Source organism: Anomaloglossus baeobatrachus, chromosome 5 (genome assembly GCF_048569485.1).
Source record: "Anomaloglossus baeobatrachus isolate aAnoBae1 chromosome 5, aAnoBae1.hap1, whole genome shotgun sequence".
NCBI classification, from domain to species: Eukaryota; Metazoa; Chordata; class Amphibia; order Anura; family Aromobatidae; genus Anomaloglossus; species Anomaloglossus baeobatrachus.
The window spans coordinates 355,558,567-355,586,345 of NC_134357.1; the positions used below are offsets into that span (position 1 = coordinate 355,558,567).

A 27,779-nucleotide genomic window follows, 5' to 3' on the forward strand; every position below is an offset into this window, starting at 1 on the left:
TATATATATATATATAACGTTTTACTTTATTTTTTAATCTTCTCACTGAACTTGAACCTGTGATTCTCTAATTGCTTATACTATATATTGCAATATTCTAGTAGTGGAGCATATGGCTGTGCTTCAGAGGGGCACTAAAAGTTCGGCAATGGGTGCCTTAGGCAGACCCTTGGCTGTCATTCTAACTCATAAGTGGCCCGAAATCGCTTCACGGGGTGGCAACATGAGCAAGCGCACGCTTGTATTGGTTATGATCAGTTAATTGTCACTGTCAGAGATTGACAGCAGTATTGAGAACTCAGCTGTGGCCACTGCAGTTAGAGACGGATGCTAGCTATTTAATATAGTCTGTGTCAGTCACACGTGGAGGGAGCTCACATCGTAATGTTGTACATTTATATATATATTCAAACAGGTTAAATAATTATGTTTTGAGGACATTTTATTAATAGGTGACAGGACACAACTGCTTGTAAAAAAAAAACCTCTCCGACAGTGTGGAAAATACTACAATGACTAATGGCCATGAGATTTGGCTCCTGCATTGCATCCTCATTCAGTAGACGTTCAGTAGTGCTAACAGGGTTCACATACCACAGTCCTCCACAACCTTAACAAAAGGCACTGACGCCAATGAAGCATTTGTAACTACTTTTGGAAGAAATGGAGTCCCATCCATGCACCAATACACATAGCGCAAACTCTCACCTCCTACTCTTCAAACATTTCTGTACAATTGCTTTTTAAATCCTTTTAAAAGCCTGTGAGGCTGGCTGGGAAAATAAGTCATGGAAAGAATAATACAAATTGACATGTGGAAGACAAAACAAACTGACTACCAACAAACTAGTCTAGCTATATTCAAAAAGTATCATCAGTACAAAATTACATATTTCTTGTATCTTTTTTGGGCATTTTTACATTAATTTCCATTGCACACTGCTTCATTCCATGCTGGATTAATACATACTAAGCCTGTTTACTCACCATTTTGGTTTTATCCATGGCAGTCAGTATTGTCACATTCAGATTCTGCAGTGCAGCGAGAACATTCTTGTATTCTCCCAAATATTCAGAGAAATAGTCTGAAATACATGCGTAACCATCAATGTAACATTATAGACTATTTTGATCCATATATTACTATGATAGTGATGCAGTTAGCATCCATGTTTAAACATAGTATTAGTGATAGGGTTAAAATTTGTTGAGAACCCAATTCAAGCCTGAGTGCATCTTCCACCAGGTCTTAAGGGTGCTTTACACGCTGCGACATCGCTAACAATATATCATCGGGGTCACGTCATTAGTGACACACATCCGGCGCCGTTAGCGACATCGCAGCGTGTGACACCAATGAGCGACGATCAACAAGTGCAAAAACGTGAAAAATCGTTGCTCGTTGACACGTCGTTCATTTCCTTAATATCGTTGCTGCTGCAGGTACGATGTTGTTCGGCGTTCCTGCTGTAGCACACATCACTATGTGTGACACCGCAGGAACGACGAACATCTCCTACCAGCGTCTACCGGCAATGAGGAAGGAAGGAGGCGGGTGGCATGTTCCGGCCGCTCATCTCCGCCCCTCCTCTGCTATTGGACGGCTGCCGTGTGACGTCGCTGTGACGCCACACGAACCGCCCCCTTAGAAAGGAGGCGGATCGCCGGCCAGAGCGACGACGCAGGGAAGGTAAGTCCGTGTGACGGGTGTTAGCGATGTTGTGCGCCACGGGCAGCGATTTGCCCGTGTCGCACAACCGACGGGGGCAAATCCAATATCGCAGCGTGTAAAGTACCCTTTAATTAGGCTATGTGCCCACGTTGCGTTCTGTCCCTGCAGAAATTTCTGTAGCGATTTGAACAGCACATGTGCACTTCAAATCACTGCAGAAACACTGCATACTGAAAAGCCGATTTCATGCGCTCTGGATGCAGCCTCTCCCATAGACAGAGCAGGACCTGCATTCAAAGCGCACAAAAGAAGTGACATGTTGCTTTTTAGAATGCAGCGATTTGTCAGCATGCAAATCGCTGCGTTCTAAAAAGCAACGTGCGCATGGATAATGCACAATCTTCATAGATTGTGCTGGGGACGCAAGACGCATGCAGTTACGTTGAAGTGCAGAACGCAGCATAACTGCATGCAATAGGCACACATGGGCACAGAGCCTTAGGGAACCCAAGTTTCCCTGAGATAAATTTAATGAGGACCACTCTAAGACCTTTCTCCTTAGGGTTAAAGTTTGTTGAGAACACAATTCAAGCCTGAGTGCATCTTCCACCTGGTCTTAGGGAACCCAAGATTCCCTGGGATAAAGTTAATAATGACCATTCGGAGACCTTACTCCTTTATCACCCATAAGGTCATTATGTAGGACCCATGTTCTCTCGTTTGGACCGGCCATGTAGGTATAAAACCCTATGCCAATTATTTATATCTAACACTCTACAAGTTCCAAGCAGAAAAGAAATATGGCACCCAATGGTAACTTTGCATGTCTCTGATTTTACTTGGTGACATGAAATCCAAAATTAAAATAAATTGTGGTATGTGCCATCTGATGCCATATTACAGGGAGAAGGATTTCTTTAAGGGCAGAACACCTATGTCATAGTGTGCTACATAGCCAGTCCAAACGGCAGAACATGGAGTTCCTCAGGCTCTGTATTGTGAAACATAGGAACCCTATGTACCACCATACAAGCTCCGGGCACATTACTCTCACTTGTTCTTACAGAAAGAAAGCTTCCTTTCCAGGTCATGACTAATGGTTACTAATTGTAATTTCCGCAATGCAGTCACTACGCATCCTGCATAGACTATACTGGGTAACAGGATAAAATAACACCAACAAAATGTCCCCGCTCCTGTCATATCTGTATTATCATAGATTTATAGTCCCTATGTAATAACAATTCAGAAATTAATACTTCTTTTATTCCTATTAATGACTTTGTAATAAGCTGACAGCTACAGAACCATGTTCCTAGTCCTCAGGGGTGTGTCACTGCACCTTCTGAAATTGTCCAATCGGTGCTGACAGTGTCAAACTCTGTAGTGACATACCATTTCCTGCCTGTGAAGAGGGTAACGCCCAGTTGTCAATTTAATCATAAATATTCAGGAAGAATAATAAAGCAGCATAGAGTTCTCACTACTTCAGAATTGTAATTTCATGATGAATACAAGTATTTATCAAAACTCAATTAGTGAGTGAGACTTTAATTAAACTATGAGTATTATTAAAATTTGATGATGCTGATGGAGTAAAAGAATTATGAAAAGTAGAGTAAGGGAAAAAGGAGAATGAATTACAGAGAGAGAAAGTAAAAACCATGGTAGAAAGCAAAAATGTGTTTAGATCAGTGTATGGTGGCATAGACAGTCCATGCGGCTCCATACTACGGACCTGTAGGTGCTCACTGTGTTGGTAATGGGCCTAGATACAGCTCCATATTACAATAATATTCTCACCTAGTAGTAATGGTTCTAGGACAGAAAACTCTGTATTACAATAATGTTTGATAAAACAACACGTCGGAGTGCCTCATATGAGACGTTCTACTGGTGCTGTCCCCCCCCGGGTTTTATATGGAGCACTTATCTGTATGGCTGTGTGAATGAGCCTTGTCTGTGCATATATTTGCTTATTTTATACTAGAATAAGGCAGTTTTTTATTCTATATACAGTATATGACCATACAGGTAACCTTTGCTAGTTGCTGGCCAAACTGATTAACCAATAAGTCCTATCATCAGTAACGATAGCAGTAATCTGACGCATGTGTCCAGGCATTCGGGGATTGTAAAGCAACCCTCTCCTTTCATTGCATCTTCTTTTGTATCACAACTTTATCCTCCCCTGTGAATCTTCTTTTTTGAAATAATTGGAGACAATATCTATAGTTCTCCACCAATTAGTTCACATGAAACCCTTAAGAATTTGATCTGACAAACGTCTTGTAGTCTAAAGAGAATCACTGTGTTCATCATGATGGAAGAGCCGCGAGGTCCATGTCAAATGAGATGTGTTTCCAATGTGAGCGCGAGCCTCTGATGTAATGTCATCCTCGCTGGCTGAAGGCTGAAGTGACTTCAGAATATCATCCCTCTCTGTACCGCGAGAAGGGTTAAAATGAGTCACACACTTCATTAAATCAACATTCCTCAGGAGAGGTGCCATAGGGTTAGGTGTTTGATGAATTTCGCTAGATCAGACATAACAAGGATGCGGGATCTTGAAATCAGCAAGTGAGTACAAAGAGTCAGCCGCAGGCAGGAGACGGAGAATCAAAACTCAGCTCCGAGCATTAAACCTACAAATGGGGATCCCATAAGACCATTAGATGTATACTCTGCAGATATGGGCAGTAATAGCAGAGATCTAGCGCTAGTATAAAAGAAACAGAAATTATGGGAAGAAATGTAACAGTTTTTCACTAGAATGTGTCAAAGAGATTGGAAATCCACAAGGCCATCCACTCTTCATTTACTAGTGGGCCAACGAGATGCAGAACAGGCAGTTGGACATGGACATTGCACAAAGGCCCTGCAGTTAAAGGGTCTCTCACAAAATGAAGACCAAAAGTGAATCTGGCTTACATTTCATACCCCTGACCCTTAAGGCCACTTTACACGCTAAAGCAATCTCATTGGGGTCACGGAATTTGTGACGCACATCCGGCCGCTTTAGCGATGTTGTTGCGTGCGACACCTATGAGCGATTTTGCATCGTCGCAAAAACATGCAAAATCACTCATCGGTGACATGGGGGTCCATTCTCGATTATCGTTGCTGCTGCAGTAACGATGTAGTTCTTCGTTCCTGCGGCAGCATACATCGCTATGTGTGACACCGCAGGAACGAGGAACATCTCCTTACCTGCATCCCGCCCACAATGCGGAAGGAAGGAGGTGGGCGGGATGTTCGTCCTGCTTATCTCCGCCCCTCCGCTTCTATTGGGCGGCCGCTTAGTGACGTCGCTGTAACGCCACCCGGACCGCCCCCTTAGAAAGGAGGCGGTTCGCCGATCACAGCGACGTCGCTAGGCAGGTAAGTAGTGTGACGGGTCTAGGTGATGTTGTGCGCCACGGGCATTGATTTGCCCGTGTCGCACAACCGATGGGGGCGGGTACCCATGCTAGCGATATCGGTACCGATATCGCAGCGTGTAAAGCGGCCTTTAACTATAGTGCAATCTGAGGGCAATTGATATCAATATCAGATTATTGGAGGACCAAGACCAGGCACCTACACCCCTAAACTGCAGTTTTATATATTCTCTGTTTGCATATACAGTGGGTACGGAAAATATTCAGACCCCTTTAAATTTTTCACTCTTTGTTTCATTGCAGCCATTTGGTAAATTCAGAAAAGTTCATTTATTTTCTCATTAATGTACACTCTGCACCCCATCTTGTCAGAAAAATAAACAAATGTAGAAATGTTTGCACATTTTTTTAAAAAAGAAAAACTAAAATATCACATGGTCAATGAAGGAGTAGAACCATCTCAAGGAGGATTACAAGGAAATGGACAGCATGGGACTTAAATATGAGTGTCTGAGCAAAGGGTCTGAATACTTATGACCATGTGATATTTCAGTTTTACTTGTTTAAAAAATTTGCAACAATTTCTACATTTCTGTTTTTAACTATCAACATGGGGTGCAGAGTGTACATTAAGGCTATGTGCCCACGCTACAGGATTTACCGCGGATTTACCGCGGATTTTGCCGCGGATTTACCGCGGATTTGCCGAAAATCTGCAGCAGCAGCACTTCCAAGCCATTTCAATGGCATTTTGGAAATGCTGTGCCCATGCTGCGGATTTTTCCGCGGCGGATTTGCCGCGGATTTTGATGCGGAAAAATCTGCAGCATGTCAATTGTTTGGTGCAGATTTGGTGCGGATTTTTGGCTTTGAATGGGAAAAAAAAAAAAAAAATCCGCATCAAAATCCGCGGCAAATCCGCGGTAAATCCGCGGCAAATCCGCGGCAAATCCGCGGGTGCGGATTTGCCGCGAAAGTCGCGGATTTTCAGGCAAAAAAATCCGCAGGGACATTCTAGCGTGGGCACATAGCCTTATGAGAAAAAAATGAACTTTTTTGAATTTAACAAATGTCTGCCATGAAATAAAGAGTAAAAAATGTAAAGGGGTCTGAATACTTTCCGTACCCAGTGTATCTTAGCGCTTATAGAGTGCTGCTGTATCCTTTCATTTGTGTTTTGTGTAGTTAAAGCAGTTGGCTCCTGTTCACACTTGCTATGTTCTATTTGGAGATGCAGTTTTTGTTTTTTTGCACCAACTGAGACCTACTGCCAGTGCCATACAATTTGTAGTGGCTAATCTGAAATACTGTGGCTCAGGTAACTCACTTTAATTGGAGCACAGGTGCATTACCTGAAAACAGCCACTACAGAGAGTACTAATCTGCTGTGATCCGGGTTCATGCACTGCCCGTTCCAGGTACCGCACATCACATTCACGTCAAATGGAGCTGAGCTGTAGTAGTAAGAACGAGCACTTCCCAAACTCCAGTCCTCACAACCCCCAACAGGTCATGTTTTCAGGATTTCCTTAATATAGCATAGGTGATGCTTTGATAATGATTCCATCACCTGTTCAAAAGTAAGGAAATCCTGAAAACATGACTTGTTGGGGGCCATGAGGACTGGAGTTTGGGAAACACTGGTTTACTAAGTCAATAAATTGGGAACTTCCAGCATCTACCACACCAGAGATCAACTGAGTCATGGGGTAGTGAGCATCGGATACCCACTTATCTGAAATTGATGATCTATTCTAAGGAAAACGCCTTTAAAGGGATTTAAATATAAATCTAAAGGAACGGTAAATCTAATATATAAAGCTGAGTGTATGTGTGTGTGTGTATGTGTGTGTGTGTGTGTGTGTTTGTGTATGTATGTATGCATGTCCACTAAAGGAATCCGCACCGTCGCATTTACAATCACAAAATTTTGCACAGACACCTATGTTTTGACAGGAAAATTTAACCCCGCGCTTTACAGTTACTCTCCAAAAAACATGCCTCCATTAAAGTGAATGGAGCCTGGAACTACAGTTTATTAATAGCAGCTGTGATTGGTTGCTATAGGAACAAAGGACAGTGTTAGTATAAGAAGCTTATGTGTGAGGACGGCTAGAGAGAGACAGACAGAGACAGATAGGGAAAGAGACAGTGAGATAGAGACAGACAGAGAGACAAACAGACAGAGACACATGGTGAAAGAGACAGAGACAGATGGTGAAAGAGACAGACAGAGACAGACCTGGAAAGAGACAGACGGGGAAACAGACAGACGAGGAAAGAGACAGAAGGGGAAAGAGACAGATGGGGAAAGACACAGATGGCAAAAGAGACAGACCTGGAAAGAGACAGACCTGGAAAGAGACAGACATGGAAAGAGACAGATGGGGAAAGAGACAGACCTGGAAAGAGATAGACCTGGAAAGAGACAGACCTGGAAAGAGACAAACGGGGAAAGAGACAGACAGAGAAAAAGACAAAGACAGACGGGGAAAGAGACAGATGGGGAAAGAGACAGACCTGGAAAGAGACAGACCAGGAAAGAGACACACCAGGAATGAGATAGACGGGGAAATAGACAGACGGGGAAAGAGACAGATGGGGAAAGAGACAGACGGGGAAAGAGACAGACGGGGAAAGAGACAGACCTGGAAAGAGACAGACCTGGAAAGAGACAGGCGGGGAAAGAGACAGACGGGGAAAGAGACAGATGGGGCAAGAGACAGACAGGGCAACAGACAGACGGGGAAAGAGAGAAACAGACAGAGATAGAGAGAGACAGAAAGACACGGAGATAGACAGACAGACACAGACACAAAGATAGAGACAGATAGACTGATACAAAAACAGACAGAGAAATGGAAACAGACAGACAGAGACACAGACGCAGACAGACAAGGAAAGAGACAGACAGACAGACAGACAGCAACACACAGACAAAGACTGGGAGAGAGACAGAGAGACAGTTACTATCCCAGGAAATGCTCGGATACTACAGCTAGTCTTAAAATAAAATTGAAAAAATCTAAAACATATTCTATTGCAATCCAAACAATACAGTTGAAACCAGAAGTTTCCATACACTATCTATAAAGACACATCTGCATGTTTTTCTCACTATCTGACATGAAATCAGAATAAATCTTTCTCGTTTTACATCAATCAGGAACCAAAATTATTTACACTTGCCAAATGCCAGAATAATGAGAGAGAGAGAGAACGTTTTAAGGCATTTTTATTACATTCTGCAAAGTCAAAAGTTTACATCCTTTTCATTAGTATTTGGTACCATTGCCCTTAAACTGTATGACTTGGGTCAAGCATTTTGGATATCCTTCCACAAGCTTCTCACAATAGTTGGTAGGAATTTGGGCCCATTCCTACTTACAGAACTGGTGTAACTGAGCCATGTATATAGGTCGCCTTACTCACACCTGCCTTTTCAACTTTGCCCATACATTTTCAATAGGATTGAGAGCAGGGGTTTGTGATGGCCGCTCCAAAACATTGATCTTGTTAGCCTTAAGCCACTTTGTAACCAATTTGGCAGCATGCTTCGGGTCATTGTTCATTTAGAAGACCCACGTCCACTCAAGCTTTAAGTTCCTGGCTGATGTCTTGAGATGTTGCTTCAGTATTGCCGCATAATCTTTTCTCATGATGCCATCTGTATTTTGTGAAGTGGACAAGTCCCTCCTACAGCAAAACAACCCCACAACATGATGTTGCCACCCCTGTGTTTCACAGTTGGGATGGTGATCTTAGGCTTCAAAGCTTTTCCTTTGTTCCTCCTTCTTAACTATGGTCCTTATGGCCAAACAGTCCAATTTTAGTTTTGGCAGACCACAGGACATGTCTCCAAAAATTAAGGTCTTTGTTCTTGCATCCATTTGCAAACATTAATCTGACTTTTTTATTTTTCTTTTGGAGTAATAGCTTCTTCCTGGCAGAGTGGCCCTTCAGCCCATGTTGATACAGTACTCATTTCACAGTGGATAATGACACAATCTTACCAGCTTCCGCCAGCATCTTCACAAGGTCTTTTGCTTTTGTGCTTGGGTTGATATGCACATGTCTGACCAAAGCACGTTCAACTCTAATACACAGAACCCGTCTCCTTCCTGAGCTGCACGATGGCTGGACATTCCCATCTTGTTTGTACTTGCGCATTATTGTTTGTACAGATGAACGAGGCACCTTCAGGTATCTAGAAATTCCATCAGAGGGTGAACCAGACTTGTGCAAGTCCACAATTCTCTCCCTGAGATCTTGGCTGATTTCTTTGAACTTTCCCCTGATGCTACACAAAGCAGTATGTTTCGGGTGTGCATTAAAATTCATCCACAAGTGTGTCTCTAATTAACTCAGATGTTACCAATAAACCTATCAGAAGCTTTCAAAGACATGACATCATCATATGGGCTGTCCCAAATTGTTTAAAGCCATAGTACTACTAGTGTATGTAAACTTTTGAATACAGAAAGTAATAAAAATGCCTTAAACATTCTCTCTCTCTCTATCTCTCTCTCTCTTTCTCTGTCTCTTTCTCTGTATCTCTCTCTCTCTCTCTCTCATTATTCTGGCATTTGGAAAATATAAATAATTTTGGCTCCTAATTGACCTAAAACAGGAAAGGTTTATTCTGATTTTATGTCAGATAGTGAGAAAAACATACATATGTGTCTTTTTATATAGTGTATGTCAATTTCTGGTTTCAACTGTATCCCTGTAATCCGGGAGTATATAACTGTTTCTATTTTGGCTTAAAATAAAAATGTAATATATGATGTATCTAGGCCTAATTTAGAAGATAATGCTTACCACATAGCAGCTCTGTATCCATGTTACTACAAAAAAAAAAAAGAAAAAAACACAAAAATTAGAACATTCAGGAAAATGAATTTTGAAAAAAAAATTGCATTCCAAGATCTGAGAGTCCATTTAATTATACACAATTTGCTTATACTCAAAGCACTTTTTTAATACTATATTGTGTTTTGGTCCAAAGTGCACTGATACATGTCTTCTATATCATTCTAAGGTTGGAGCTTTTCTGATACAGCGAGGACAAAGAGGCAGCCGGAGGCAAGAGACAGAGAAACAAAACTCAGCCCCAAGCACTAATCTTACAAATGGTGAAAAAAAATTGCGATCCTCATTGCGATGTGGATAATGCATGCAGCCACCATTAGGGGGCGCCTAGGATCCCACGCCAAACTTTTTTTTTATTTACCCCAATTGTTTAAAGAGCATGACCTAAGCGCCCTACAGTAGTGTTAGAAAGTCAGAAATGTATCATTAAAGGGAACCTATCAAGTGAAAAACGCTATTCACATGTAGATCTGGGTTGCTAACCATCCAGAAATTCCAGTATAGTCTGTAAAAATGGCACAATTTTTTGCCCTGTGCGTAAATTGTTTTTTAAGGTATCTGTGTTTTGGTTTCTATTTATTTAAGCTGTAGAAACTTAAACAGATTATTCTGACTGTAATTTTCATCATTTTACAGTTTACAGTGAATGCAGCTGATATCATCATATCAAAATCATGGTCTGTAGACATACATGTATTACTTATAAGCATAATGATTTATTTTGGTCTTCCAATGAGTCCATAAAAAATTGTCTTTTTTAATAAACTGTTCAGAAATAGTAAAAATTCATGATGAGAACCCTGCTGCAGATATGGGGTAAATCTGCGGGTTAATAGCATTCTGAACCTGCCCGGCGCATGCACTTAAAGCCCCACTGCTGGGAGGAAAATAACTTTATTCTTTCCTGCAGTGTTCGGTATCCAGACATAGAGGTGGCACCGGCGCGGTTACAGTCACTGGTCAGTGTATAAAGATATGCCAGCTGTCAGTCAGCACAGGGGGTGCACTTACAGTCACCCCTCATTGTATAATGAGCGGTGATTGAACCCAGGCTGGAACCACAGCTATGACCGGGAGCCGAATGCCGCTTGGAGGAAAAAAGTTAATTTCCTCCCGGCAGCAAAGCTCTAAGTTCAGAACACTATTAACTTGCAGATTAACCCCATAGCTGCAGGTTCATAGAGTTTTTTCACATGACAGGTTACCTTTAAACTCTAAGGCTGTGTGCGCACGTTGCGTTCAATTCCGCAGCGTGTAAGTCACTGCCTGTGCGTCTCAGAACGCAGCCGAAAAAGCTGCGTTCTGAGACGCATTCGGCAGAACACAACATGCGCACATTCCTGGAGAATTCATGCGTTCTGGATGCTTGCTCTGCCATAGACAGAGTGGGAAAAGCATCCAGAACGCATATTTTTCACAGTGCGCTCCCACTTGGCTCTGCAGCATCCCCATAGACTTGCAGCAGAGACGAGTGGGACCACACTGTCAAAAAGAGCATGGCTGACTGCGAGATAGTGCCGCGCAATCAGAATGAACTCGGATGAACTTCACCCAACTTCTTTGTGATTGCGCGGCTCTGTGCGTGTGCCGCGGCTTGATCAAACCTGTGATCTCAAATCCCCTGGGTGACTGCAGTGAGCCACGCGATCAGCTGTGCTTTCACTCAGGTTACTCGCGGCCACAGCTGCAGTCCTCCACCTGAGAGCGGTGGCCGCGAGTAACCTCAGTGACAGCACAGCTGATCGCGCGACTCACTTCAATTGCTGCATGGAGCTCACAGGAGCAGCGGTGCTCTACTGCCGCTCCTGTCATCTTCCGATGTAGCAGAGCTGAAAGCGTCGTGAGACCTTGCGTGGATTACGTCGGACCTGGAGGTGTTTTTGAGGGGTTAATAAAGTGGTGAAAGAGGGTGTTTTTTTGTCTTTCATTCCAAATAAAGGATTTTTTGGATGTGTGTGTTTATTTTCTTTAACTTACAGGCTAATCATGGAAGGTATCTCGGGGAGACGCCTGCCATGATTAGCCTAGGACTTAGTGGCAGCTATGGGCTGCTGCCATTATCTCCTTATTACCCCGTTTGCCACTGCACCAGGGCAATTCGGGATGAGCCGGGTAAAGTCCCGGGACCGTCGCATCTAATGGATGCGGCAATTCCAGGCGGCTGCTGGCTGATATTGTTAGGCTGGGGGGCTCCCCATAACGTGGAGCTCCCCATCCTGAGAATACCAGCCTTCAGCCGTGTTGCTTTACCCTGGCTGGTAACCAAATTGGGGGGACCACACGTCGTTTTTTTTCAATTATTTTTTTTTTTACTGCTCGATATAGACACGCCCACCGGCGGCTGTGATTGGTTGCAGTGAGACAGCTGTCACTCAGCGTGGGAGCGTGTCTAACTGTAACCAATCATAGGCGCCGGTGGGCGGGGGAGGCAGGGAATACGTGATTGATTAATGAGCAGCCAGCATTTTCAAAAGAGGAAATACCGCCACAGTGTGAACGCTGTGCAGCGACGCGCCGGTGATCGTGGATCGGTGGGTATGAGAGAGGGGGTGCGAGGTAGAGACCGACATGGACAGAGAGATAGAGACATAGAGAGAGAGACCGACAGACCGACCGACAGAGAGAGAAAGATAAAAGACCTGCGGATGCGGATCGCAACAATAATGCAGTGCAAACGCACTGCTTAACATTTTGGCAGTGTTTTTCTACAACTCATTGATTTCATTGAGTGTAGAACGCTGCCAAAATGGCAAAAACAATTGACATGTTGCTTCTTCAAACGCAGAGATTTTAACAAATTTTTGACAATCAAAACGCTGCGTTTCAAAAAGCATCGTGCACACAGATTTTGCATGATTCTCATAGACTTTGCTGGGGAATCAGAACGCATGCATTTTGTCAATGACACAGTGCAGTTGTAAACGCAGCCAAAACACAGAAAAAAACCCAACGTGCGCACACAACCTAAGGGCCAGATTCATGAAGGTGTGTTTGCCAGTTTCAAATTTTGGTATTTTTACACCACTTCCGTCCAGCTTAATAATATGGATGGAGCTGGGGCAGCACGAGGTGAACAGAGCGCGCCTGACAAATTCATCAAACTTTCTGCTACTTTTGTGGTGTAAATTTTGTCCGAAATCTACTCCAGTCCCTGAATTTAGTCAAATTACTGGTGGAGGTGCACAAAAGTTAGATTAAAGTAAGGTAATTCATTAAACGGCGTGCACATGAGTTAAGGCCATCTTACTCCAGTGACGCACATAGGAAAACAAATTAGCACAATTTAGATTAAAAAACTAAATAAAGTAAAATAAACATTTTCAAATGTTATTTTTCAGTATGACCATTTTTGAAGAATATATTTACTCCTGGACTGGTAGTATACATGATACATACACCAATCAGCCATTTAAACCACAGACAGGTAACCTTAAAGGGGTTGTCTGAAGATCATTGCTCAGGAGCACACTGCTCCTTTTCCTCCTGACTTCCTGCTATTGATTGGTTGATAGTTTGGATCAGCGGCATGGTCGTGCCGCTGACCCAAACTGTGCATTCTCCAATGACAGAAGTGAGGGCAGCATCACAGGACCACAGGCATTATAGCTGGCTCAACCAGCCATCTGGCCAAATTCCGAGTAGCATTTACAAGCTCTACTAGAAAGAGTGATTTTGCTAGTAAGTAATAACTGTTGGTTATCATTGGTTTGGATCCCATTTTCATCAGTGTTTGGTCAGTGTGAGCCCTACCCACATTGGACATTCAATAACGTTTCCACTTTCCTGAAGAACTCTATAAGTAACACCATTAGGAATAATCAGAAGTTAGTGACATTGACAACAATTGTTGCAGTACAAAATCTAAATTCTAGAATATATTTAGCCCTACATTGTGTATGTTCTACCTAGATACCGTACCATATTTATTTCTATCCATCTGTTATATGTTAATCAGATATATTGGATGTTCATGTGCTAATGAGTATCAGGTATTTATAGGTTAATGAACCAAGCTGCAAAATGCAAATGAGACAAGCAGACATACAATTCTTTCAAAACAGCCTTCTGTCCTCAGACTATCATATACAGTTCCTTGCAAAAGTATTCGGCCCCCAATGAATTTTTCACCTTCTCCCACATTTCAGGCTTCAAACATAAAGATAAAAAATTTAATTTTATGGTGAAGAATCAACAACAAGTGGGACACAATTGTGAAGTTGAACGAAATGTATTGCTTATTTTAAACTTTGTTAAAAATAATAAAATTGAAAATTGGGGCGTGCAATATTATTCGGCCCCTTTACTTTCAGTGCAGCAAACTCACTCCAGAAGTTCATTGACGATCTCTGAATGATTCAATGTTGTCCTAAATGACTGATGATGATAAATATAATCCACCTGTGTGTAATCAAGTCTCTGTATACATGCACCTGCTCTGTGATAGTCTCAGTGTTCTGTTTAAAGTGCAGAGAGCATCATGAAGACCAAGGAACACAACATGCAGGTCCGTGATACTGTTGTGGAGAAGTTTAAAGCTGGATTTGGTTACAAAAAGATTTCCACAACTTTAAACATCCCAAGGAGCATTGTGCAAGCAATTATATTGAACTGTAAGGAGTATCATACCACTGCAAATCTACCAAGACCCGGTAGTCCCTCAAAACTTTCATCTCAAACAAGGAGAAGACTGATCAGAGATGCAACCAAGAGGCCCATGATCACTCTAGATGATCTGCACAGATCTACAGCTGAAGTGGGAGAGTCTGTCCATAGGACAACAATCAGTCGTACACTGCACAAATCTGGCCTTTATGGAAGAGTGGCAAGAAGAAAGACATTTCTCAAAGATATCCATAAAAAGTGTCGTTTAAAGTTTGCCACAAGCCACCTGGGAGACACACCAAACATGTGGAAGGAGGTGCTCTGGTCAGATGAAACCAAAATCAAACTATTTGGGCACAATGCCAAATGATATGCTTGGCGTAAAAGCAACACAGCTCATCTCCCTGAACACACCATCCCCACTGTCAAACATGGTGGTGGCAGCATCATGGTTTGGGCCTGCTTTTCTTCAGCAGGGACAGGGAAGATGGTTAAAATTGATGGGAAGATGGATGGAGCCAAATACAGGACCATTCTTGAAGAAAACCTGTTGGAGTCTGCAAAAGACCTGAGACTGGGATGGAGATTTTTCTTTCAACAAGACAATGATCCCAAACATAAAGCAAAATCTACAATGGAATGGTTCACAAATAAACATATCCAGGTGTTAAAATGGCCAAGTCAAAGTCCAGACCTGAATCCAATCAAGAATCTGTGGAAAGAGCTGAAAACTGCTGTTCACAAACGCTCTACAACCAACCTCACTCAGCTCAAGCTGTTTGGAAAGGAAGAATGGGCAAGAATTTCAGTCTCTCTGCAAAACTGATAGAGACAAACCCCAAGTGACTTGCAGCTGTAATCACAGCAAAAAGTGGTGCTACAAAGTATTAACTTAAAGGGGACGAATAATATTGCACACCCCAATTTTCTGTTATTTATTTTTTTAAAAAATGTAAAATAAGCAATAAATTTCGTTCAACTTCACAATTGTGTCCCATTTGTTGATTCTTCACCATAACATTAAAATTTTTATCTTTATGTTTGAAGCCTGAAATGTGGGAAGAGGTTGAAAAATTCAAGGGGGCCGAAAACTTTCGCAAGGCACTGTAATTGCATCCACAGTGGGTTTTAGGTATTGTTCCTGTCAGATCTTTCAATTATAGCAAATAAGGTAAATCAGGCTCTACCACTCTGTAGGTAGGTGCTATTGAGGTAAACAAATATAGTACAATAATAACCTCAGCACTCAAATGGACAAGAGAAGATATGAAAATTTTGAATTTTTTTTAATTTGATAAACTGCAAAAAGGTGCACAAAAGGTATAGCAAACCCGACGTTTCGGCTTTACAAGCCACCATCTCCATTGCCAATACTGCCTCACCAGGACGTCTCCTCCTCCCCAGGGTCTCACCAGCAGTGGCACTATTTCCCCAAAACTATATTCCATGATCCCGGTTGAACCTTTTGTACTGCAAAAATGTGGCACCTCTGAAATTTTGCTTGGCGGTTCACCTGTGACTCGTGTCTCCTCTTTCCACCAAAACCTCGAGAAAGGCTTGTAAAGCCGAAACGTCGGGTTTGCTATACCTTTTGTGCACATTTTTGCAGTTTATCAAATTATTTTTTTTTTCAAAATTCTCATATCTTCTCTTGTCCATTTGAGTGCTGAGATCTTTCAATTATACTCTGGACCCTCCGCTTGTACCCTCATTAGAAGCTACACAGGCTCCCAAGAGATAAGGGGGCTAATTCTACCTCTTAAACGGGTGGAATTGTGCTTTATGTGGAGCTATTGGACTGCAAAGGGGCCTATATATTGTTCTGTCTGTGTCCACCAATGTCAATATGACTACTTTTTGCATTCTTCCTCATGACAATCAGCCAGTTTTAGTAAATATGCTCCATGTTCCTTTGCGTCACTCACTTGGTTTGCTGACTGTCTATCCGGATGAACATTTTCTTCAGATCCTCCTGATTCAGAACCCCATCAGAAAAATAGCTCTGGAATTCTTCGAAGGACAGTTTTCCGTCATCTACAGGAAATACATGTTATATACAATTAATTATAAAGTAATGATTCATCCAGTGCAAATCTATTTTCTCCCACACATTTTCATAGTTAATGAAGCTCAGCAATAACATAGTGGGAGGAAGGAGACCCCTCATCACTTGTGGACATGTCTAAAGGATGGATTCACATGAGATATTTTTGTCACTTTTTGTCTAGATTTTCTCAATTATGGTGAAAGTGCTGTGTGTTTGTTTTTTTTATAAAAATCAGCCAGGCTGCAAACATGGAGAATTGTTTGGGATATTTAAAGAGGTGGTTCACTACTCTGCAATAGTGGGCCCCCTTTCTGTAAAACTGATAGGGAAGGCTTTTTCTAAATACCTTGTTTAGCCAATTCTGCCTCTGAGCGGCGCTATTGCGGTCAGCTCATCCCTATGAAGTGACCCCTCCCCAGGCTCTGTGACCTCTGAGATCTGGTAATGTCAAGTCAACTTCCAGTTGACCTGATATCACCAAGCTTGGCCTCAGTCTTCCTGAGTGACTAGGCTGTGGACGGCATTTCACCGCTCATCACAGCCCAGGATATCGCCTGCTCTCTACTTCACCACAGAGCGCCACAAGCAGAAGCGATGCTGGGCTGTGATGCCGAGCTGTGACGAGCGGGGAAACACCGCCCACAGCCCAGTCACTCAGGGAGAATGGGGCCGGGCTCAGTGATGTTGGGTTAACTGGAAGTTGGCTGAACAAGGTATTCAGAAAAAGCTTTTCCTATCAGTTTTAGGCCCCCTTCACACGCACGTGTCTCCGGTACGTGCTAGGTCCGTGCCCGCATGTACCGGAGACACGGGCACACACAAACCCATTAAAATCAATGGGTTTATGTGCACGCACATGTGCAGCCATTGGCCTGTGCCTCCGTGTGGAGCAGACATGAGCCCGTGTGCTCCACATGGATGCATATCCGTTTTTCTCCGGCAGCACGGGTGTCACACGGCCCGCATACGGACCACACTGATGTATTCTGGATGCGGTCCTGTGTGACATGCGCCGGAGAAAACTCACATGTCAGAGAAAAAAAAAACAAACCTTTACTCACCTTCTCCAGCCCTGCTGTATCTGCCGCTGCTGTCACTTGCTGCCGACCGCCGCTCATTATGCTCATTTAATATTCACTTCACTGTGGCGGTAGCAGCAGCAGCAGCGGGGAGTCGGCAGGACCGGAGACCGAAGATCAGCACCATGGACAGCGACACCAGGCACAGGTGAGTTGAAAGTTCTCGTTCTCCATGTGTTATCACTGATAACACACGGAGAACACACATAGTGCCATAAACAAACACGGCACACGGAGAGGAAAACACACCTTTGACACGTCCGTGAAACACGCGCGTGATTTTCACGGACGTGTGAAGGGGGCCTTACAGAGATGTGGCAACTATTATAGAGTAGTAAACCACCTCTTTAAGATTCCATTAACATTTGCTTGAAGAAGTCAACAATCCATAGATGCTGCTGTGTGACTTTAATTATACTTGTAGATAAAGGGGCCAGTTTCACTCAAAAACATCATATATTTCAGTTTCCTTCATTCAGAATTCAGCAACAGCCTTAAAGAGGACCTGTCAATAGGTGAAAATTGGGCAGTTTTTTACTCTTTTTATTCATACTGTTCCACTGATTAATCCTATATTTGTATTTTTGAAATCCACCAGAGATCAGGAGGAGCATTTTATTTAGTGCTCATTTTTATGGTCTTTACCAAGGGGGTGTTGCCAGAGGATAATTATGCAGACAAGCCTAAAGATACCCCAAGAATTCTTGTAAAGACCAAAAAAATTAGCACCAAATAAAAAGATCCATATCTCTGGAACCGTTTAATGGATTTAAAAAAATTAGATAAAAAAGAAAACAAAACAGCATACTCAGAGGAGCAATGGGATTAAAAAAGGGCAAGATCTGTCCTGCAATGATCTGGCTGCAGGAAATCTTTAAATACATTCTAGGTAGTAGATATAACGTATTTTCAGAGTGGATTAAGTGATAACAGGGTGTCTATATATGTATAATTGTTTCTTTAATAAGTCGCAGCATTTGCATATGGGATAAAGCAAATTTAGAACAACTGGTTTTAATAAAGAACAATGTCAGTATAAATCTCTCAGGATAGAATAAGCTCCCTGAAAATTAAAGGTTGAATCCTGACTGAGAATATGAAAAATCCTTGGTCCAGATATAGATATGGTTTGGTGACAAGCCTGTTATTGTTAATACTATTTTTTGTTAAGAGAAACCTTAAAAAAGGATATTGCCGCTGAGACTCCCTGCAGGTATTTATAACCTGTAGAGGAACCTGGCAACAAGTGTTTAATTCCCCAACAGCACCTCCGCAGGATAAGTTAAGCATTACATGGGGTACAAGGATAATGGTCATGTCCAGCAGACAATCTACATTTTCTGGAGGAATAACAGAGGAACGGCACAACACAGAGTTCTAAGAAAAGCTCTGCCAACATTGTTATTTTAGGGATAATTCAGTAATGGTTATAGATGTCAGAAATAATTCAAGTTTGCTATAAGATCTACCTACAAGTCTCCTCTGTAGCAATAATGTAACATTCATGGCTTCTTGTACTCAGCTATACTATAGTCTCCGGGGAATTTTATATTCTGCTTATGGTCACAACAAATTTGTGTCCAATACAATTTCCAACATGATTACCCTTTATCTAGCTTTCAATAGTATTTCACCACGCATTGAAAGGGTTATCAACACAGGTCTCAGAGCAAGAAGACACAAAAAAGGTTCACAACAGGGAGCATTCAGCATGACGGGCATTTCCTGGGTTTATTACGGTACTGCCAGAGTCCTGGTCTCGTGCTGAGATTGTCTACACAGAACCATCTGTTCATATTGCCATCGAGAAGCACAGACAGCGTGAGCCTGGAAGCCTTACTGCAACTCGCGTCTCACAAGAACACAATTGTCTCATCTCTCTTATATCTAGACAGAAGAAGGGACGGACATTAGTGTGATAAATAGATGAGACCCATGGAAATAGAGGATCCCTCTATAAGTTCTGGTGTGAACATATGTATGGGGTTAGTCTATTGATGGGCACCTCAAATATCAAATCAAGGAAGTGGTAAACTGGTCATACCACACACATCAGCACCCCTAAGGAAAAAAGGGGTTTGCAATTTTAAACAATTAGACCAAAACAAAGAACTAGAGGCACCAAGACATATACATGTAAATCTCATGTGCTTGTATGACTGCTGTGTTTTGACTTCTGATTGACTCAGCTAGTTTGACCTTTCTTCATCATCTCAGTATGACACACCTGACCTGACTCCGCGGTATCACCATTACAAAAGCTTAACTAGTGTCCTGACTACTGTAGGTGGACATACTCCTGGCTCTTCGAGATTAATGTTTTCTGAACCTTGGCTTCCTATGTTTAATCCAAATGCCTCTCCATGAGTCACATTGCCAACTGATCTCCCAAGTCCTCTCAGAATTATACTCTTCTCAGTACAGGACACTATATAGTAGGAACTGCTATAGATCATCTGGTTCTTTCTCTCAGTATCATAGGCAAAAGGCTTTTACAATACAAAATACAGAACCCCCCTCCTCCACAACTATGCATGTACAATGTCATAATAGAGTATTTGAAATAGTTGATAAGGATACTAAAAGACATCTTATGTACTAAGACTGCCGAGAACATGGGTCACACAGTCACACATATTCCCAAACACTACAGTAGGAGAAGCACATGAATGGAGCATGTGTCAGCCATCATATTAGTGTAGTTGACAGGTTTTCCAGCCAGAAGTTCCTGATGTTGCCAAATTTGGCAGAACATTTCTCATTCACAAATAGAATTCTGTAGAATGGAATAAATGAGTTATAGAAACTCAGTGAATAATTATTTCCAGGCCTTTTCAGTTCGTATACATTTATTACTCACCATTTTTGTCAGCTCTCCGGAATATCTGTAGAGAGAAGAAAGTGTTCAGTTTCAATGTTCTATAATATTGATGACCATACACGTCTAAAAGACCAGTACTCTATTCTTTGCCTTTTAATGAGCTATACCATCCAAATTATGAAGAATAATATACTCGTCACATGTTCACAGTTTTGTATAGTAGGATACAAGTTGAAAAAAAAGAAAGCAAAAATTCTGTTGTTCTATCCAAGTTGTTAGATGGAGGAGACCACACAATCATGAAGAAACAATGGGCTAAGGAGTCTAGGTGTAGTGAAGTTGGCTTATGCTTGAATTCTTGAGTCTTAAGGCCACTTTACACACAGAGATAAATCTGTGGCATATCTGTGGTTGCAGTGAAATTGTGGACAACCAGTGCCAGGTTTGTGGCTGTGTACAAATGGAACAATATGTCCATGATTTCACTGCAACCACAGATCTGCCAAAGATTTATCTCTGTGTGTGACGGGGCCTTTATTCCTGCTGCTGTAGCAGTCCCTCCATCCACAGGTTCACAAACCATGTTGGCACACAAGCACAGCTACCCAATACTTGTGTTTTTCTTTAGAATTTCACCCTACGTGTAATAAGAGCCAAACTCCACTCTCTTAGTCCATTTTTATTTCTTCTGCTGGTAGAAGAGTGGAACTTTGAGCGTTCCTTCCACCACAATGAGTGAGCATGTGTGCCGCCCCTGCAGCGGATCGAACCGCTCGGATCCGGGGGTGGTGATTACTCGTGGCTCGAGGGACCCCAGACCCGGGGGGCTAGGGGCCACACTCAAATGGAAAAGGGAGTATTTACAGGGGATTTGGTATAGTTCGTGACGCCACCCATGGTGTACGGTAATTGGAAGTACTGCCGCTGCCATTCGGAGTACCCAGGCTGATGGAGTGGGGCAGCAAGATGACGTTACCCTCCACGGGTAGGGGTAGGCCCGGGACTCTGGATGGGGATGCGTGGACGCAGTGCAGGGGTCAGTCGGGTACTCACTCAGCAATGAAGCAGATGCTGACAACAGGGTAAACCAAGTCTCTGACTGCCGTTGCCTCTCGAGGGGAGCTCGTCCAGATCCCGTCCCCTGCAGCACTGCCTGGTGGTCCGTAACTCGCCTCCTGGCACTAAGTTTAGATTGTCTGTTGTGGCCCGGTAGCTTGGAGCTTTCCGGGCCCCGCTCCCCACTATGGCTAAGTGAAGGAGCCTGCTCTCAGGAGCTCACGCTTGGGATTTCAGTGGGCCACTTGCAAGGAAAGCCCTATCCCCCTCATTGCGCTAGTGCCCCCGATCTCTGAGCTTGGTGGGAACAGTCCATAAAGGCCCTGTCCTCCTCAGGTTAATTGCCGGGTTGCCTGAAGCTTCTCCCCGACCTAGAGTCTGTGTACCCCGACGTGCATTCGGTCCCGGACCGGTGATAGGACCAGGTTGCTCACCATCCTCCTTGACAGGTTCCAAGCACCTAGCCTCAATCCCCTGTGACCGGGGGTCCGACTCCTTTAGGTCCAGACCACCGTGTGCAACCTAGCTTACTTCTCCCCTGGGAGCTCCAACTCCCAGCTTCCTCAGAGCTCCTCACAGCTCGAGGGCTACCACTCAACTAACACAACTAACTTGACACCTCCCACCTCCCTGTCTGACCCCCTAGGTGGGCGGCCCTATTCCTGCTTAAGCAGCCCACTGGTGTGCCTGACAGATGTGGTGCAAAGTGTATCTAGGATTTGTGAATTCTGATGGAGGCAGTACTGCAGGATGGAGACCCAGAACAATGGGGGTTTGAGTCCTGCACGGGGAGGGCAGATTGTGCAGAACCCTGTGACGACCCGAATAGTCCAGGGCATCACACATATATTTTATTTCTTTTTTTTGTGAGCAGGGACAATACTACCTTCTGCCATGTGATCCTATAACTTCCCTTGAAGATGGAATGGTATTCCAATGGTAGAGTCGTATAGTCAGAAGAGGAAAGTGATTTAATCTCAATAATAGATGATTCAGTTTAGTAATCCATTGTCTGCTCAGAAAACAAACACTGTGTTTCCAATGTATTCCCACAGGATACAGCGGAACAAAATACAGAGTCTGAAAAACAAACTCCAAAATGCCTCCAGGAAACATAATAAATACTGGTTTCTAATAAATGGATGAGCAGAATGTCTATATCATTAAATGTAGCTGAAAGGCTCTCATCTATGCTATATAAATAATGTTATTAACAAACTAGGGAAACCCAAATGATTTTTAGCTCACAATTAATTTAATTTCACTTTGAAGAGGCTAAGATTGAAAAGCAAGTTGGCATATTCTAGTCTATGCGTCATAAACCTGGTATTATGTGACCCTAATTTTCGTGTTGTTTATGGTTACCTTCTATTTGTGTTTTTCAATCTTTGGTTTTAGTACTTGGACTCACTTGATTATATAGGTCTTATGTTTGCCATTTTGCTTTATATTATTTAGGAATTGAGCATTACTAGTATTTATTTGGAGAACCCTTTCATAACTCCTTTTTATACACCAGCACTTGTGGCTCTCCAGGTTTTATGGTGCTTGTCTGGACATTCGTTTCTGTATCTTATTACTGTCATGGTTCTGATCCGCGGTGCTCTGCTCTCCTGCAGATCCGATGCTCTGTTTTGTATTGGGATCCTGTGGATGGGTTGTTCCCGGTCTCGGGTCCTGCGCTGGTGTTGGGAGGAGCCTGTTTTCAGGAATCTCGTTACGGGTGATTGCTTTGCTTGATTAAGGAGCGATCTCACCAGGAATGCCGCCAGTCATAGTTCCTGCTCTGCAGTGAGTGCTCCGGCTCTCGTATGTGTTTTGTTCTAATCTTGTCCTGCTACCCCAAACCTTTGTGACCCTTCTCCACCCATGCCCCTAACTTTGATGTTTTCCCCTGGCTTTTGAGCACCAGCTCGTACCCTGATCTCAGCTTTGCTTTCTCCCTGTGTACCTTACATTACTTTTTGGCTTCTGACCTCCAGCTCGTACTCTGAATTCGCCTCTGCTTTCTCCCTGTGTACCTTACATTACTTCCTAGCTCCCTGTGTACCTTACATTACTTCCTGGCTTCTGACCTCCGGCTCGTACCCTGACTTTGGCTCTGCTTTCTCCCTGTGTACTTTACATTACTTCCTGGCTTCTGATCTCCGACTCGTACCCTGACTTTGGCTCTACTAGTTGCATTTAGTGACACCTAGTGGTTGATCATCACAATTACCCTCTTTTTAGCTCTTGTATGCCTTTTATGTGCAATATGGCTTAATAAAGTTTATTTTATTATCGTATTCAGTATAGTCCCCTGTATATTGTAGTTTGCATCTACAAACTGTATGGCAAATCATATTAGTTAGCACTTTTGGCTTTGGAGCTCATAAGTTGATGAAAAAAATATCAAGAATGAAAAACGTTTTTTTTCTTTGAGAAATCGATTAAATCATGACAAGTAATATGACCGCACTTTTTCACAAATGACGATTACCATGAATACATTTTCAGGAACATACCACAGTTAGGTTTCATCATGATGAAACAAAGTGATCCTACATAGTACCAGTGATGTGTTATGTATAGTGATGAGTGAGCACTACCATGCTCGCGTGCTCGGTACTCATATCGAGCAGTTGGACACTCAGACAGGCTCGATTTGTGTACCGAGTATGTTGGAAGTCAATAGGGAAGTTGAGCATTTTTTTGGAAGATTTTCTGGAAAAAAGTTCAAGTTCTCCAAAGACTTCCATTATTTTAAGTACACAAGCTGAGCCCGTCCGAGCATCCAACTGCTCGCTACAAGCACCAAGCACCCAAGCATTGGAGTGCTCTCATCACTAGTTTTATATTATCTTCTATAGATTGTGACATTGCTATGTGTCTGCAGCCACTGTGGTTGCCATCTAGCCCTATCCACTACCTAGTTACAATATGTAAATCAAAATCTCCATTGCTGGCGCTGAGAACCCTGTTGATTAAATGGCTGTCCTTCAAATCAAAGGCTAGCAAAAAAAAGGTCAAACATTAACAAATAACATGAAAACTGTCATTTAAGTGACAGTTCCTGCAATCAAATACTTTAGATATTTTTCTCTGCCACTTTTTGGAAATCCCTTTTTGTTACAAGCCTCCTTGGAGAACAGCTGATCACAGGAGGTCCTACCACTGTAGCATGTAACATGACTTATCCAATCTACCTGCAGCGCCATCACATAAGAAAAGTAGAATTACATGGTGCTCAATTGAAACAATGGACTATTTGTATAAAGCAAGGACATGACAAGTCCTTCAAAAAGAAGTACTCCAGTATGGCTTGGGAGAGAATACAATCCAGTTTGTTCTTATAGAAACCATCTTGTCTTATAACTGAATGATGTCATAAGGCTCGGCTAAGACTGATGGGTGGGGAAGTTTCACATTTCTACACACACCCCTGCGGCTCTTATTGGTGCATAGTTCTGACAGGTTATTTCTTTGTTTGGAATACTATATAAACTTGTCACATGATGTAATAAAGCAGAAACTTTCAGTACACCACAAAGAGTGTGTGCTGCAATAATTTCCCAAAAGGTTATAGAACAAATCTTACTAATTTGGAGTTCCAGTGGCATAGAAGGAGTGTAGTTCGCTCACAGGCTCATTAAGGGTGATCATAAAGAGAGACTTCATAATAACTTGCATTGCCCTCTAATGGTTACAGCTCACAAACCAATAAACTTAGACGACAAAATTCAACTTTTTAGTTCTTATGTCATTGTAACACTGATTTGTACCCTTGGATAAGTATTGTACTTATTATATATTTTAGTCTCTTCTTTAGAATTCTGAAGTGGCATCTCCAGATGTTGGCCAATGTATAGTAGACCTGCAGCACTTATACTTTAGAGATATGATGAATTGTGGGAAGGTTCTTGGATGTGTATGTAATCGGCATCTCTAATACATCAAGGCAGCAAAAAGATAATGTTATAATAGTATATGATTTTAGGTTTCCTATAGGTGTTCAGAGGTGTGCCACAGCTGGAAATGGGCATAGATGCAGATAATTATTCCTATGTCATCACAGTTTAGAGACCAGTGTGTGAATCCTGTTGTCTAAGGGGCCCTTTGCACACTACGACATCGCAGGTGCGATATCGGTGCGGTCAAATCGAAAGTGACGCACATCCGGCGTCGCTCTCGATATCGTAGTGCGTAAATCGTTTTAACTACGATTACCGAGCGCAAAAGCATCGGTATCGTATGATCGGGGTAGTGTCGGTCATTTTCATTATTTTGGCTGCAGCTACAGTACGATGTTGTTCCTGCGGCACCACACATCGCTGTGTATGAAGTCGTAGGAGCGAAGAACATCTCCTACCTGCGTCCCGTCTGCAATACGAAAGGAAAGAGGTGTGCGGGATGTTTACGTCCCGCTCATCTCCGCCCCTCCACTTCTATTGGCCGCCTGCCGTGTGACGTCGCTGTGACGCCACACGACCCACCCCCTTAGGAAGGAGGCGGGTCGCCGGCCAGAGTGACGTAGCAGGGCAGGTAAGTGCATGTGAAGATGCCGTAGCGATAATATTCGCTACAGCAGCTATCACAAGATATCGCAGCTGCGACGGGGGGCGGGGACTGTTGCGCTCGGCATCGCAGCATTGGCTTGCGATGTCGTAGTGTGCAAAGGGCCCATAAGGGTTTCTGAAATAGATTCCATTAGTTGGAAAATAATATCAAGCATCTCAAGAACAGTCCCTGTTCTGAGGACATCATAAGTGAAGACAATGAGGAAAGTACATTTTTGAGGTCTATATAAATAATTCTGTAAATAAACTCACATATATAGTTTACATGGTATATTTGTGATACGTACTATGTATAAAGTGACACAGTGGTGCTAAATCGGTGGTACACACTATATGCTATTAAGTAACCCAATGGTCAAGACTGAAAGCTTCTTCAGGGTAGGAGAATTGTGCAGGTAAAAAAAGATTTAATGATAATGAAAAAATAAGATTAGAAGTATGCACAATAATGGTGAAAACTTCCAAAAAAAATTACTTATTTATAAAGTTCTCTCCATAAGAAAGAGGAGAAATTAACTTAAGTGACTCACAGAAAGGGTACACTCCTGCATAAAGATCTTCTAAGATTATCATATTATAACTTTTCAAACAATTCTCATGTGACTAGAAATAGCCAACCACATTAAAACCTAGTCACCTCCCTCAGAGCTTAATGGTCACACCAGGGGGTGGATCCAGGTGGTTGGCCACGCCCACCGAGGATTCCAGAGGGCCTGAGGCAGGAGAAACAGTAGTCAGTTGTTGTGAGTAGTGAGTGAAGTGAAGTGGAGTTGAGAGGAGTAGAGTGCAGCAGGTCTGTGGTGACAGGTCTGCAGCGGAAACTGACAGGTGCCAGGGTCATAGCCCTGGTACCTTGGCTAGGAGGCAGGCGGTGGCCTGGCCTGCAGGAGCCGGGAAGACGGCCAGGTGGAACCGTAAGGGACCGGGACAGGGTAGCGGCCCACCGGTACCGAACCGGGGAACCGACTGGAAACCAGAGCCCCAGGGGGGTACTCAGACCCAGAACGAGGCCCAGAAGCCACTGGACCACATCGAACTTACTGATTGAGGTCTGGACCTTAGGTCCTTTCCCATCCCAAGTCCCGAAAGAAGGCAACAGCCCACCGAGGGGGATAGAAAGCCACCGCACAGGCAGAGAGATCCCACGGGCCAGCGCCTGCGGGCAAACGGACTCCACCAACACATACACAGCCGGGGAGAGGACTCCCATTGATGAGGCACAGGCAGTCTACACGAACATAACAAGGTGCAGGAGAAAGACCTAGACCACCAACCCGGGTGGGGGACAAGACGCAGCCGGCTTCGGGCACCGACCACCATCAACTTTGTTCATCAGAGACTTGTGTGTGTCAGTAATCGTGAGAACAACAGTGCCATCCGGATGTGAGCCGCCCTGCACCGCCCAGCCACTACTCTCCCCAAGCGGGTCCCGGGGCCACCATCCCTGCCCATGGAGGGGTTAACATCTTGCTGCATGACCATCTCCCCTGGGCGCCCCGTAACTGAAGCGGTGGTGTCTACACCTTCACCACGTCCCGTGGGTGGCGTCACAAACTCAAACACGGCTCAGGCCGTACACCTACCTAACCACCCCCATCAAGATTGACAGCAACCCAATGCAGAGCGACGTGACCCCCGGGTCCGGAGGCGCTCGAGCCACCCACCAAACGAGCCCGGACCCGAGCGGCTTGGCT

The 27,779-nt window shown here is 43.3% G+C and overlaps 1 protein-coding gene across 2 annotated transcripts in view; it reads right to left on the reverse strand.

Moving 5' to 3' along the window:
* The window catches only part of NECAB3 (N-terminal EF-hand calcium binding protein 3), a 160,906-nt gene that overhangs the window by 131,602 nt on the left and 1,525 nt on the right, over positions 1-27,779 (reverse strand). For both annotated transcript variants that reach the window (XM_075349931.1, XM_075349932.1), the window contains exons 2-5: positions 20,513-20,537; positions 16,452-16,560; positions 9,874-9,899; positions 988-1,085 (exon numbers count right to left, since the gene is read on the reverse strand). In XM_075349931.1, the coding sequence (XP_075206046.1) occupies positions 988-1,085; positions 9,874-9,899; positions 16,452-16,560; positions 20,513-20,537 (258 nt within the window). The remainder of the gene's footprint in view (positions 1-987; positions 1,086-9,873; positions 9,900-16,451; positions 16,561-20,512; positions 20,538-27,779) is intronic.